Source organism: Lissotriton helveticus, chromosome 4_1, assembly GCF_964261635.1.
Source record: "Lissotriton helveticus chromosome 4_1, aLisHel1.1, whole genome shotgun sequence".
NCBI classification, from domain to species: domain Eukaryota; kingdom Metazoa; phylum Chordata; class Amphibia; order Caudata; family Salamandridae; genus Lissotriton; species Lissotriton helveticus.
This window is the reverse complement of record NC_136063.1, coordinates 416,286,959-416,302,585: the sequence shown is the minus strand read 5'-3', so window position 1 is coordinate 416,302,585 and position 15,627 is coordinate 416,286,959. Positions and strand designations below refer to the sequence as shown.

At 46.7% G+C, this 15,627-nt stretch overlaps 1 protein-coding gene across 1 annotated transcript in view; it reads right to left on the bottom strand.

Moving 5' to 3' along the window:
* FBXO43 (F-box protein 43) overlaps positions 1–13,885 on the bottom strand; it is a 422,048-nt gene extending 408,163 nt beyond the window's left edge. Inside the window, exon 1 of the mRNA XM_078686961.1 lies at positions 13,649–13,885. Coding sequence (XP_078543087.1) covers positions 13,649–13,687 — 39 coding nt within the window. The 5' untranslated portion in view covers positions 13,688–13,885. The remainder of the gene's footprint in view (positions 1–13,648) is intronic.
* Positions 13,886–15,627: the final 1,742 nt, after the last annotated feature.

Genomic DNA, 15,627 nt, shown 5'->3' with positions numbered 1-15,627 from the left:
ATCCTGCTCCGATTTGTTGGATTTCAGCAGTCCTTAGTTCCTCTTGTGTTGATAAGTCATTACTCGTATCATTCATTTCCTCACCCAGCTGACAGAGTAAGTAAACCTCTGACATCACTGGCTTGGAGACTAGAAGTCGAGGGTGTTGCTGAGTTGGATTCCATAGGGTTTGGATTCTGTTTAATTTTGGACAATTTGGACAATTTCAATTTGCGGATATAGCGGAAAATATCTATTCTTGTGGCCGTATAATTAAAGTCTGTGAGTGGACAGTAATTCGTGGAGAAGTGTGGCTCAGGGGTTAGAGGCAGCAGACCCGGAAGCTGAGATCGGTCCTGGACCAGGGTTCAATTCCCCGCCTCGGCGGGGTCTTGGGCTAAAAATTCCACGGACTCGATAATTCTCGCCCCGGTGCCTCCTCGACTCACGGGTTCACACTCTGCGACTCTGGGCAATAGCTTGCTTAATCTCCACAACGGCCCCTCGCGGCGGGATGCCTGACTTTCACCTTGTGGATACCCTGCTATCTCACAGGGGAATACCAGGAAGGGTTCCCTAAGCAAGCGCCGGGAAACCCACTGCGGGTAGCTGTGCGCTATATAAGCTCAACTACATTTACATTTACATACAAGTAAGGCCAAGACTGAGTAACTGTTTTTCCGCTATTGTCAGAGTCGTAGATGAGAGATTGATTATTGTTTTTTCATTTATTATTTGTTCTTGCGCAAGAATTTTTTCTTTTTGTTGTTGTTTTTTGTGCCTGTTTTTTCGACGTCGCTCTTTTCTGCAGCGGTTGATTCTGGCCCTTTTTTCTGCTGTATATATATATATTATATCCTATGGAAGGAAATTCAAGTTACTGGTAAGTACGGTTGGAATTACTTTTCAGGATCAGTACTGGGCTCAAAGATGCAGCACTGAGGTCTCTCCTGATAACAGATGAGTAAATCTGAATTCATAGTTCGGCTGATTTTACTTTGGTCCAGTATATATAGAGCCGCTTTCCTACACCATCCCCTCCCTTCACCACTGTGCAAACACGCCCTGTGGCGCATTTAAAGTTGGGGGAATAATTCCCCTTCAATCCTGAGGGTCCCTAGGGTCCAACTAGCCCACTAGGTACATCCAGTAGGCGCCACAGAGCTGCGTAGCAGAGAGATGTAAAACAATCTCTACAGCGCAGCGCAGTGGCGCTTACTGGAAGCACCTGGTGGGCTAGTTGTCCCCCAGGGTCCCTCAGGATTGAAAGGGAATTATTTCCCCAACTTAAAACGCGCCACAGGGCGTGTTTGCACACGTCACCTCAGGCCCCATCCCCTTCCTTCACCACTGTGTAAACGCGCCCTGTGACCGTTCTAAGTTGGGAGATTAAGTCCCCTTGAATCCTGAGGGTCTCTAGGGTCAAACTAGACCACTAGGTACCTCCAATAAGCTCCACAGAGCTGTATTGCAGAGAGGTGTAAAAAGGAGCGTGATCTCTGAACACCTGTCTGCAACGCAGCTCCCTGGTGCATACTGGAGATACCGGTTGTGCTATTTAACCCTCAGTATTGAAAGAGAATTAATTCCCCAACTTAAAATGCGCCACGGGGCACGTTTGCACAGTGGTGAAGAAAGGGGGCGCGTTTGCAGAGTGCTGCAAGAAGGGGGCGTGGCCTCCGGTGTGATGCCTTTTTTTTTTTTAAAAGGGGGGCTGTGTAGCCCCCCCTTCTTTTTCTCATTTTTTGGCCCTGGGGACACCATCCCCCAGGGCCTGCCCCCTAATTTATTTTTTAAAATGTCAAATTCGGGAAGAGGGCCGCGTGGCCCCCCTCCCAAGGACATATTCGCGCCGGTGACCCCATCCCCCGGGGCATGGAGATTTTTTTTTACATTTTTGGAGGGGAGCTGCGTGGGTCCCCTCCTCTGACCATTTATGGCCCCGGCTACCCCATCCCCCATGGCCAGCCTCTCTCTCTTTTTTTTTTTTTTAAATGTTATTTATAATTTGGGAGGAGGACCGGGTGGCCCCCCTCCTGTGCCACTTCTGGCCCCGGGAACCCCATCCCCCCCAGGCTGGCCTGCCTTTTTTTTTATTATTTGGGGAGGGGGGCCGCGTAGCCCCCCTCCAGGGCCACTTGTAGTCCTGGGGACCCCATCCCCCGGGGCTGGCCCTCTTCGTTAGGGACCGTGGGGGGGATCCCCAATCCCCCCCCCCCCCCGGACCAAGCCGGCTCCCCGCCTCCTGAGGGAGCCAGCATTGCTTTTTCACATGGGGAGCAGCTAACTTGCTGCTCCCCATGTGGAAAACTATCTGCTTTGCTTGTTTGAAGCGAGAGCAGGTTTCCCTGCTCTCGCTTCAATGAAGCAAAGCAGTTTGCAATGACAGGGTGGGAGCCGCGGCTCCCTCCCTGTCATTGCAAACTACAGTGTCCCGGGGTGAGCACCCAGGGACACTGCAGAGCTAGCCCTGGAGGGTGGCGGTTCCCAGGGCCATGACATGCTCCAGGAGGGGGGACGCCCCCCCTCTCAACATCTTCAAAGCCCCGGGGAGGTGGTGGTCCCCGGGGCTTGGGGGTCCGTCACGGATCCCCACATTTTAATATTTAGAGCCCCGGGGAGGTGGCGGTCCCCGGCGCAGTTTTTTTTTTTTAATGAAAAATAAGCCCCAGGGGTTGGCGGTCTCCGGGGGGGGGGAGGGCAGTGTGCCCCCTTGCAATCTCAATAAAGTCGAGCCCCGGGGGTGGCGGTCCCTGGGACTGGGGGGAGGGCTCAACATTAGAATATTAAGCCCCAGAGGTGGCGGTCCCCGGGGCTGCTGGGGGGGCAGTGTGCCCCCCCCCCCGCAATCTCAATTACGTTGAGCCCCGGGGGGTGGCGGTCCCTGGGGCTGCGGGGGAGATTACGGCCCCCCGCAGTTATACACGCTTTTGCCCCGATGGGTGGCGGTCCCCGGGGCTGTGTGGGGGGGATTGGGCCCCTCCACACTTTATTTTTAACATGCCCCTGGGATTTGGCACCCCGAGGGCTAATTAGCATCGAAGCGCGGGAGACCGTGCTTCATGTTTTAATCGGCAAGATCCGTGCACCTTGCGCGGATTGTGTGGGTCTCCCTGAGCAGGCCTAGGGGGGTCAGGATGTTTCTACCCTGCCCACTTTTTGCGTTTTTCATTTAGGTTTCTTGTGCCTCAGTTCTACCGAGGCACAAGATGGCTGCCAACACTTCCTGATTTGGAGTGTTGACAGCCAATTAGAATACAGCTCGTGCTCAGGATGGTAGGCTTAGGGTACACGGATCCTCCACGGCCATAGATATACATGTGATTTTACTTTTGATTTTCTCAGGAACTACTGAACGGATTCACACAATTTAAGCAAAAGGCACAACTCTGAACCAAGGTCTACCTCTTTGCCAAATTTGGTGTAATTCCATTCAGCAGTTTGGGCTGTAGCTGCGACTAAACGTTCCTTTGGGAAATTGCATGGAGAAAACACATTTTGGGACCCCCCCCTTTTTTCTCGGCCCCTGCTTGACGAATCACCCGAGACTTCCAGGATAGGAGCGGACCGGAGCAGGCCATAAATTTTGAAACTTTTGCGAAGATTCTTCAACCGGCATCAAAGTTATTCCAAATAGAATGTTGCGGATTTGTGGTTCTCACACACAACATGGAAACATTTGCCACTCAGGATCAAAACGAAGACAACACTTCCAACCAACACCAATGGTGTAGCTTACTGCCCATGTAGGTAAGCACTTTAGAGCCCCACATAGGGATTGTAAGAGGTATACAACACAACTGATTATGGATGACCTTAGTAGCACTCAAACGCAGTTTACAAGATCTTTGAAACTCCCAAACCCTTCTGCTTGGACGTCGCACATAACACCTGCAGAATGAATTTCAATGCACAGAAAGGACAATTTTGTTATCAGGCCTTGTGCCTTGGTGAGAGTCAGGGAATCACCTAGTGCACAACAAGCTGAATAAAGCAGATTCCAATAGCACCCAGCAACTTGAGAGGGACCAAGAAAAGGAAACTGTCCCATCATATCATTTGCTGCCCATTCTAGATAGTAACTAACATTTTAAATACTACTCAAAAAAGGAACTCGTTCCTCCCCCCAAAATCATACCTGTTGAAATATTATTGCCCAATAAGAATAAAGAACAGAAACCAAATACATTTGGATGCACTGGCAGCAATCTACAAGTGGACTCAATATAACATTTCCCAAGCGCTGGCAATTCAGATAATGGTTGATAAAAAAGGTTTTTAAAAAGTGTAAACTATTGCATAAGGCCTATAAGGCAGAATTTGACTGGTTCTTTTTTAAGGACCAATCTTAGTGGCGAGAAGAAAAAAGTGATTTTTATTTGTTGCTGCCAGTAGCCTCTTTTGAATTCCTCCCTCCTTCCTCTGACATGGGAGCACAAAGGAAAGATCAGATTTTTGAGAGGAGGGTATGAGGAGTTCACATCAGCTAGAATACTAATCCCATAATTCAAACCGAAATAAATAACGCAAGTGAAGCACATGTGCTTTTATTTACTTAGTGAGTGCGCCAATGTGTTCAGCTGCACTTACAAGAGGGTATTCGTAAGCAAGGGGAAAACACTACAGATCAGCAGGCTGTTAGCCTTCTCTGCATCAAGTAAAATGCACACTGCTCCTTGTTACGAAGACCTTAGTATGGAGCACTTCACATTTACAAAGCGTTGAATCAAGATCAAACAAGCAATATCAAGCAACAGACCTTGGTGGAAGTTTAAGAAACAAAATACTGCACAGATGCAGATATTCTAAGCAAGCATATTCGAGAGTTGGTTAGTTGGCGAGAGACATGTCGGGAGAAGAGAACATCCCCCATTCCTGTGGGGTGGAGAAGCAAGGTCCAGCTCAGGTTCAGCTTTTGTGTCTTTTTAGGTCTCGCCTAGGCAGCAATTGTGGGGTCTCTTCGAGACATATTGTATTCAGAATATGGGCTTGGAGGACTGCCCATCTTTTTAATTGGCTCCTCTTTCTGTCCTTTGGAAATGCCGGCTTTTGTTTGGTGGATACGCTTAGTAGTCCCTCCTTTTGAACTTTTGTATCCTCCCATGAGGACTGCCCCTGTTGCATGTGTTCTAAGACGTGATGCTATGTAGAGAGCTTGAAGAGGACTCTTTTCTCTGTAGGCCTGCCTCTGTAGATAAGTGTTCTGTTTACTTAGATTCTGCAGCCTTATTGGCCCTGTTTTCACTTAATCTCCATGTACCGCACCCCCACCCCTCCTACAACACTACTTGCACGCCCCCACCTCCCTACAAGATCCATGCGATTGCTGCTTTTTTTTTTAGGGGCTGTGGGGTTGACCCATATGTAGCATTAGGAGTTGTTTTGTAAAGACTGTTGGCCTTGTATCCAGCGGCTAGTCGGTGCCAGGGTGCATGGGCTGTACATGACTGGAACGAGGCAGCTAACGATAACCCAACCCAACCCCTCTCCCCCACAGGACTGACCCCCATATACTACCCCACATTGCTGCTCCTCCCATCCCCCCCATTTAGAATTTGTTGTATGGTGAAATTCTCGCATGTGGGATGAGGTTTACTGCACGTTGACACTGTTTATCCGTAGTTTCCTTCTACCTAAAAACATGGAACGTTTTTAATTAAACTAACCATGTGTATCACGTGTGAAAAATCACTATTTATATTTTTACCTCTTCTCTTCCCCAATACACAGTCCGATAAGTGCTCCCGCCACATCTCGCCTTAGCTTTCTGCGACATACCGCTTTTATTGATCACATGTTTAAACTGTATGATCCTAGCCTAATCGCCCATCATCCTTGTGTCCCCATTCTCTGACAAACATAAGACTCCGGGAGCGCTGAGAAGCAATCTATATACCTATGTTAAGCGGAATTATATGGAACTGGAATGTTACATTGGCAGCTGCTGCTCGCATCAAAAGCTACTGTTATTACTGTTGTAATTGTCAGCTTATTAGACAACATTTCATTAGTGGCCTTCATATGCAAAATTGCCAACAGTGAACCACTTCAGTGCTACAAACAGGGTTGCCATCAGTAATGTAATACAAGGCTTTATCAAATTTCTATTGCCTCTACATTGCAAATACATAAGTCATAACTGTTTAAAACATTTCCTTTTCAACGCCAATAGCTCGTACTAAAAAAAAAAAAAAATGCGAGATCTATTGCATTGCAGATGCTTGTTATAGTCTGCAGTTAAACTATGGACATCAATTTACAAAAATGTTTGAGAACATTCCTTGACCAGGTCTGATGAAGCCACAGGGGTGAACCCTTCTCCCAGAATTTGCACTAAAACAACCTTCTAATCGCTGCTGACGGGCAAAGATAAGGTGTGAAAACTACTGAAAGCACCTCCCGTTGCACGAGCAGTTACAAGGTTTGCAATTCCTAGGCTACTGATCAGAATGTCACAGTAAAATAAAACGTTACAAAATACACAAAACATAACGCGAGAAAAGTCCAAGATCATTCAAATCACTAATTTCATTAAAGCCAATCCCACACATTTCATTAAAGCAAATCCCGAAGTACTTATCCAGCCTTACTTGTATCTATGGTGACCAGATGGCTCCAGGGCACCACTTTTACATTCCTGAACTTTGCTTTTACCTGTCATGATTGGGCGTGTTGGTTCAACTGGGACAACTAAAATGAGCCAAGACTACAACTCACGAATGCACAGGTATGTAAAGCAAATTTCAGGAATGGAGAAGAGGGTTCCCAGTGACATGGAACCATCTGGTCACCACACTTGTATATCACATAAACCGTACAGTATTTCTGTGTGAAAACAGGCTGGCCCGTCATGTGCAACTATATGCCACAGGGAAACAGTATAAGGAGCTCAACAACCTAGACCGCAACTTTCCAAACAATACAATCTCAAATGACCGCATTTTTAGGTTTCGGCTACCGTCCCACTGCGTGAGCAGTGGGTGGGCAGAGCCGAAATCTTATGTCTCTACATATGGGGCTTTGGTCCCGCCTTGTCTTCCATTGGCTAGCTCCATAAATGGAGGCTAGCCATTGGAAGAGATTGGCTGTCAATCACGCTTTCCCCTGAAAACGCGATTCGGGGGCGTTTGTGTCTTTTTTTAAGTCCCGCCCTCTCCTCTTCCCATTGGCTGGAATTTTACCTTCCAGCCAATGGGAAGGGGAGAGCGCGAAAAACACGCCCCCGAATCTGCCGGCCGGGACACCCCTGTGACGTCATTCCCCGGGCCGCGCTGTGATTGGCTGCCGGCCCGGGACTGACTTGTTTTTCTTGCGCATCCATTTCGGTGCTCAAACGAGGTCCGATTGTTTTTATTATCCATTAAGCACACCACTCGATTGATCCCTGTATTTATTCGGTCCTGGCATACGCTTGCTTTTTAAAGAAAACTATAGCTATAAACTAGCTCCAGATTTTGCATGGCAAAGTTTAAACAGCCCTGCACACACTGCCTGACATCTTAATCCTGTTCACTCTTGATCTGAAAACTATACCGTTCTTTTAAAAAGCTAAGTCAAAGGGCGCTACTGCCCTTGTGTTTACTCATCCTTGGCATTCTGAGGGGGTAGGGTGCATTCTTTGCTGGGTTTACCGCTTTAAATACCGATCTTAGCAGACTGCGCTGAGATGCCCAATCCGAAAAAAAGCATTTGCGGCCAACTGTCCCTTTAAGTTGACTAACTTAAAAACCCCTTAAAGGGTCTCTAACCCGCAGTCACGGAAGATAGCAGTCGTTGTTTCGAAAGGTAAAACGAAGTGTTTTTAGGGCTTCTGCCTTGGCTCCATGATTTGTATCTGCGCAGATATTTCTACCCCTCAGGATTTTCCTAAACGCAGCACGTACCGTGTTTGAGCATATTTGGAATTGCCCCGACGGCACGCGCACACATGGGATGTGTTCCATATATGGTGCTCAGACAGCAAAGTTCATTCAGTGTGACCAGGCACCCTGCACATTTCAAGAACATCCAGCGTGCTGGCAGGGACCTGTAACCTGTTTTTTTCAAGATCGTCTCTGCGGCGGCAAGAGAATACGTGAAATATTTGCAAATTATTTTTTTTAAGTACATTTCTTTGTTTACTCGCCTGTAGTTCCAGGGGCGTAGCGTCCATTGGAGCAGCAGGTGCAGTGGTACCAGGGCCCAGAGGCCTGCGGGGGCGACTAGACCGTGATAATTGCCTTATTTTACAGTTCAAAGAGCGGCCACGCGGCCCATTGCCTTCCTTGCTCAAGGGCCCGTGACACACTGTGCGTGATTGTGCGAGCAGGCGGAAGGAAGGCCTCTGCAGATCCCCGACTGTCCTTTTTCAAAATCATTTAAAACGCTTTTGCGATGTGTTAACAGTCTAAACTGTTCTTTAGAAAATGCAGCCTGAAAGGCCTGTTCTGGCCTACTTCCCTCCGACTTTGATACACTAAAATCCCAGGTGTTGCGGAAGTGACGTCCTTGACCTTAACGGAGCTATCTATGAGAATTGATTGGATAAAGCCACATGCTTTTCAAAATGACTGCAATACGTTAACAATCTAATTGTAGAAAGTATGGAAAAACACAATTGTATTTAGCCCCCGATCTCATTGAAATTGTTTACTGGACAGTGCTAACACTCTTTGGATTCCTCAGATTCAATGACACGCTGAGCATATATCTCAAGGTTCATGTGGCAAAGGATTTGAAAAGCCATGCTGGATTTCGACAAATTGACAGTACCATAATGCCAAAGAAGGGCTCTTGGATAACACCCAACCTCTGGTGAGGAGCTCTGCAGTCTCGGAGAACCTTCACTCCATGCTTCCCCATCACCATCAGGGGGTGGTGGTAGGGGAGGGGGGTGTAGGGGCACTCCATTTTACGCCAAAGAAGCAGAAAACGCATGCACTGGCGCTGTACCATGGCCTAGTTGTAGGAAGGTAGCACACATGGGCCTTTGTGGGGCTCGGGAAGCAGTGCAGTAACGAGGGTGCCATAAGCTCAAATGGAAGCAAGGAGAACGCCCCCCTCCACGGGTTTAGTTATGCCACTGTAGCCGCGGCACAGGTGAAGGCTACGCTCTGTCTGTTATTATGTTGTGGCAATGCACAAATTAAATCCGTCGTAACAAAGATAGGGAAAAGCGAAGGGTTGTGTACTTGTGCAAGATAATTAGGTGCTTTTTTGCCTCAAAGTTCTGTTTGTGTAGTACCTCCTTGACAAAATAACAGTTTAGTTGCTGAAACTGTACAGAGCCTCTATCTGATGTCGGTCTTGCAAGTCTAACTGAGCGTATTAGAATCCTGTCTTACCCTCAGATTTAAGATCTAGTCTTACATGCCCCTATCAAACTAATGGATGAGATGTAGGATGTTAATCCCATAAATGTCAAGGGTTCCCCTTCCCTGCCTAGTGCTGAGCTTTTGTTTTGACATTTGGGACATTTCATGCTGTGAGCCTTCATAACTTTTTTTCTCCTTAAAACATGATATCGAGGCGACATATGCGTCCCTTTTATCCACATGTTTGTGATTGTAAAGATACAGCTTTTTGCTTTTCACCATCGTTGAGACAATGAATAATATCCATATATGGAACTGTGTGTGTTAAAAAAATGAAAAATTGGGTGTAAGGATTCATTGCACACAAACAAGTGCACTTCACTCAGTAACTGCCATATTCCTCTTGCTGTATGTCTGTTCCACTGTGATCGCTCGTTCTGTACATTTGTGTTATAGCAGCTGCTGCGCCCTGCTGCTCTGTCAAATGTCCGATGTCTTCAAGATATAGGCACGGCACCTTCTCCGTTGTGTGACCACACGACTTTCATGTTTTTTATACAGCACTTCTACTATTTCTATAAGCACTAGACCTTAATAAAGTCTTCCATTTTGCCAGTTCTTCTATATTTGAAAACACCAACGATCTCACCCGCTGTCTACACATGAGGGATCCCGAGTGTGTGCGTGCATGTGACTGCTCCAGTGTGTGCGTGCATGTGACTGCTCCAGAGTGTGTGTGTGTGACTGCTCCAGAGTGTGTGTGTGTGACTGCTCCTGGGTGTGTGTGTGTGTGTGTGTGTGACTGCTCCAGGGTGTGTTTGTATGTGACTGCTCCAGTGTGTGTGTGCATGTGTGACTGCTCCAGTGTGTGTGTGTGTGTGACTGCTCCAGTGTGTGTGTGTGTGTGTGTGTGTGTGACTGCTCCTGGGTGTGTGTGTGTGTGTGTGTGTGTATGTGACTGCTCCAGAGTGTGTGTGTGTGTGTATGTGACTGCTCCAGTGTGTGTGTGTGACTGCTCCAGTGTGTGTGTGTGTGTGTGTGTGTGTGACTGCTCCAGTGTGTGCGTGCATGTGACTGCTCCAGAGTGTGTGTGTGTGAGACTGCTCCTGGGTGTGTGTGTGTGTGTGTGACTGCTCCAGGGTGTGTTTGTATGTGACTGCTCCAGTGTGTGTGTGCATGTGACTGCTCCAGTGTGTGTGTGCGCATGTGACTGCTCCAGAGTGTGTGTGCATGTGACTGCTCCAGAGTGTGTGTGTGTGTGTGTGTGTGTGACTGCTCCAGGGTGTGTTTGTATGTGACTGCTCCAGTGTGTTTGTGCGTGTGTGACTGCTCCAGTGTGTGTGTGTGTGTGTTTGTGTGTGACTGCTCCAGTGTGTGTGTGACTGCTCCAGAGTGTGTGTGTGTGACTGCTCCTGGGTGTGTGTGTGTGTATGTGACTGCTCCAGAGTGTGTGTGTGTGTGTGTATGTGACTGCTCCAGTGTGTGTGTGTGTGTGTGTGTGTGTGTGTGTGTGTGTGTGACTGCTCCAGTGTGTGTGTGTGTGACTGCTCCAGTGTGTGCGTGCATGTGACTGCTCCTGAGTGTGTGTGTGTGTGACTGCTCCTGGGTGTGTGTGTGTGTGTGTGACTGCTCCAGGGTGTGTTTGTATGTGACTGCTCCAGTGTGTGTGTGCATGTGACTGCTCCAGAGTGGGTGTGCATGTGACTGCTCCTGGGTGTGTGTGTGTGTGTGTGTGTGTGTGTCACTGCTCCAGGGTGTGTTTGTATGTGACTGCTCCAGTGTGTGTGTGCGTGTGTGACTGCTCCAGTGTGTGTGTGTGACTGCTCCAGTGTGTGTGTGTGTGTGTGTGTGTGTGTGTGTGTGACTGCTCCAGAGTGTGTGTGTGTGTGACTGCTCCTGGGTGTGTGTGTGTGTGTGTGTATGTGACTGCTCCAGTGTGTGTGTGTGTGTGTGTGACTGCTCCTGGGTGTGTGTGTGTGTGACTGCTCCAGGGTGTGTTTGTATGTGACTGCTCCAGGGTGTGTGTGCGTGTGTGACTGCTCCAGTGTGTGTGTGCGTGTGTGTATGTGACTGCTCCAGTGTGTGTGTGTGTGTGTGTGTGTGTGTGTGTGTGTGTGTGACTGCTCCAGTGTGTGTGTGTGTGACTGCTCCAGTGTGTGCGTGCATGTGACTGCTCCTGAGTGTGTGTGTGTGTGACTGCTCCTGGGTGTGTGTGTGTGTGTGTGACTGCTCCAGGGTGTGTTTGTATGTGACTGCTCCAGTGTGTGTGTGCATGTGACTGCTCCAGAGTGGGTGTGCATGTGACTGCTCCTGGGTGTGTGTGTGTGTGTGTGTTTGTATGTGACTGCTCCAGTGTGTGTGTGCGTGTGTGACTGCTCCAGTGTGTGTGTGTGACTGCTCCAGTGTGTGTGTGTGTGTGTGTGTGTGTGTGTGTGTGACTGCTCCAGAGTGTGTGTGTGTGTGACTGCTCCTGGGTGTGTGTGTGTGTGTGTGTGTATGTGACTGCTCCAGTGTGTGTGTGTGTGTGTGTGACTGCTCCTGGGTGTGTGTGTGTGTGACTGCTCCAGGGTGTGTTTGTATGTGACTGCTCCAGGGTGTGTGTGCGTGTGTGACTGCTCCAGTGTGTGTGTGCGTGTGTGTGACTGCTCCAGTATGTGTGTGTGTGTGTGTGACTGCTCCTGGGTGTGTGTGTATGTGACTGCTCCAGAGTGTGTGTGTGTGTGTATGTGACTGCTCCAGTGTGTGTGTGTGTGTGTGTGTGTGTGTGTGACTGCTCCAGTGTGTGTGTGTGTGTGTGTGTGACTGCTCTGGTTGTGTGTGTGGCTGGCTCTGGTTGGGTGTGGCTGGCTCTGGGTGTGTGTGGCTGGCTCTGGGTGTGTGTGTGGGTGGTAGTAATTGCTGTCTGCTGAGCTCGTCTGTAGGGTACAATAGTTCTCACATTTGCGAGAGATTAAGCTATTGGCAATGTAAATGACAATGCCATTTATTTATCTGTTTTCAAAACCAACACATACATACAAATTTTGTCATTTACAATGCCAATAGCTCTAACTTCTCCAAAGGCGAAACCGTTGCATTGTAAATGCTTGTTTTATTTTAATGCTTGAAGTTACAGTTTGTTCACACAAGATACAGTTTGCACATATCAAAATTCAACAGAAAAATATTGGCTGAGCTACTCACACTGGACAGGTCACAACTCCAGATCAATGCTTCGTTTAAAGTGGTAGGGGCAACCATGAGGATGCGCTTTGCTAGTAAGCCTTAGTGCAATGGGCTTAAACCTTTTCACATATAACAGGCTCTTTAGGCTGCGAATCTGTGAATAGAGTGTTCATATCACACAGCCAAATGGCCCACATTCCATACAGGTATACATTTCATTTGAAACCCTCTTGTGTAGTTGGCAGTGTTATAAAGAACTACGATGCCCTTCTTTTACTGTCGAGTGCAGCTTCAGAGTGGTCCCAAGGTAGGTGGGAGACCTCCAGCCCTCCACGTTGCTTTTTAAATAACAGAACTAATGCACTGTATCTTGTGGGGCCATGCTCACAAAGGGGTATCCCTAATCGATAATCCCACTAGAAGGCAAGTTGTACTGTCTTAACAAGATATAACATGCTGAAGAAGTTAACTTCTGACAGGGTTACATTAGCAGCAATGGTGTACACACAGATCTGATTTTCCATGTCCATGCGCGAGCAGCTCATCCAGTTCAAGTTTTTGCATTACATTCCGGGACTTGTAGTCCCTGTTTATCCCATCATTAGGTTAAGACTACAAGGCCCAGAAAACAAAGCGAGTACTGGATGAGAAACTTGTGCATAGTACTTGAGGGTTCTGCATAGGCTCCTCACAACTAACACTTACCAGGAAAGAGCATTAATGTAGAGGCCGTGTGGAAAACGAACACAGTACCATCATAGTTCGAAAGTGAGCCTAAACTACTATTAGGCGTAGCTCTCATTTTAGGATAAGTAATTGCTTCCAGCAGGGACTCTCTAAAATGTCCGTGCAACGCTTCACAATGGAAAGTTTCCCTGGAACGGCACTAGAATTCCGAGAGACCCTCATTACAAGCGTTACACGTCAAAATTGTAAGGTATTACGTTTTCAAATAGTCTTTTACTTGATTAATATACAACCGTTTGCTTTATTGAGTATAGCTTTGTTTCACTTAAACTCCTCCAAAATACATCATAACGTCCAAAATAAATCTCATTTTACCGTTAATGTTGGCGAGTTCCCGATAGATAGGATTTATTATGTAGCAACTACAAATCTGTGGTAGTTCAGGCCCGCCTTTCAATAGAACAAGTATGTGTATAGTACCAAGCACTTGTGGCGGATTTATACATAAAACACATTTCTTTTACCTTTGATTTTGCTGTGCTCTCTCTCACACCAGGGATCATGTAGAGTTCTGTAAGGAGAGGTCTCCAGGCGTTCACAAACAACCCCCGGCCTCTTCTAAATGACTGCTGGTCATGTGACCAACTTGAGCGCCTGATTATATCCCTTTACCCCCATTTGAAACGTAAGCTCTTTCCACACTACGGGAAAGACAAGAAAATAGATTAAAGTACGGCGCCCCTTCGACCCGAGCCAACAAGTACATGCCACCCAGGGCTACTTGACCCGGGATGTATTAAGCTTTAAAAAGCCAGGCAGGCTGGTGAAATCACGCCCCAGTTGCGTGGAGTTAAATCTAGGGATAGAAATGAGGACCCGGAAGTATTTTCCATCGGTTCTGATGTTTGCCCTGGAATGAATATCACCATAAAACAAGTGAGCGTGCTTCGGGCTTATTGAGCAGAGAGGTCATCTCAACGAACTAGAAATGTTAATCAACCTAAACTTTTCAGTGAGGGCAGAGACACTTGTTGAGAAGCCTGCTTCACTGATTTCAATGGATTTGAACCATTTCGCTGCAGATAATGCCAATCAATGGAGTCAACGCAAAGTTGTGATGTTTAGAAAGATAAATATGAATCAACAGTCTGAAAGGATAATTTGACACTAATTTTGCAATATTTGCAGTTCTCATTCATCAGCACATAAAGTGATCAGGAAACACTGGACGAGAAATCCAGTTCATTAGTTGAACAGCAAAGTAGGCAAGAGACTCTTCCTACTTTTGGAATAATGTGTTTGGAATTTATGCATACATTCATTTTTCAAACTCAAAGATACATAATACAGTCACTCCAGATTCTTCCACGTCAGAACTAGAATGCCAAGGAAAATCCCAAGGCATGGCATGTTATTCATCATAAAATGTATTTTTTGCATTCTGGTTCATGTAATCACTCAGAGCTCCTAACTCTCCCTGATCCGTGCAGGTTAGCTCATCAATTCAGGTTTTTGCTTTGCAACCTGGGACTTGTAATCCTGTTTTTATAATGGGAAAAACATGACTACAAATCCCAGAATGCAAAGGAAAACCCTGGGTTATATAAGCTACTCAAGAAAAGATCTAGGAAACTTGATCATGCTAGTAATCTTAGATGTAGAACAGAAGAAGACAAACTATAAATACCATATATAAAACAAATAACAAACAGCATGTGGAAAAAACACAATTGATTCAGAATGATTTGTGGCTCCTTTTTCTTTAAAAGCCCAAAATGCACGACTGGCTCCTGTTTGTTCATGTTTTTTCTGCAGTTCGTTGGGAGTCCTTCTCTTCCTTTACTAATTTAATCGACCATAATATTCCACAAGGCAGGATACACCTTCCAAAATGAGTTGAGAGACATGATAAAAACAAAACTTCACAAGTGACCCCATGCCACATGTGATAACTTAAGCCATTCCCTTCATTTTCCCAATAGCACTTTGCTAGCTAGTAGGTGTCATTCATATGTTTAAAAAGAAAATAGAAACTACAATACCCAGAATGCAGAGTGGCATTGGTAAATTAAAGGACTGGGTGACGGTGTGACACATGACATGAAACCACTTGACAGTTATAGAGTACTGTCATGATTTCCTTCCAACACTCTTGTGCACACCCATTTGGAACATGTTTGGGAGACTTTGCAATATTGGACGAAGCTCACTTGTATGTTATATTTCTGTACTGGCTTCCACTCTTGGATAATATTCAGAACTTGCTTTTGTTAAATCCACGTTGGGCTTTGTGCCAGCCAGAATACTTTTAAAGTAAAGACTACATTTCCCAGAACCCTCTTCTCATGATATAGCCCATTATTGCTTTCTGGCTTGTAGTGCTATAGGCTCTCTTGTGGTCTGCCACCATGTGATGACCCTTGACTACCATCATTTTAATTGACTTTGGTGTGTTATTTTATCCTAGCCTGAATGTATGACGTACTGCATATTCCTACTTTCT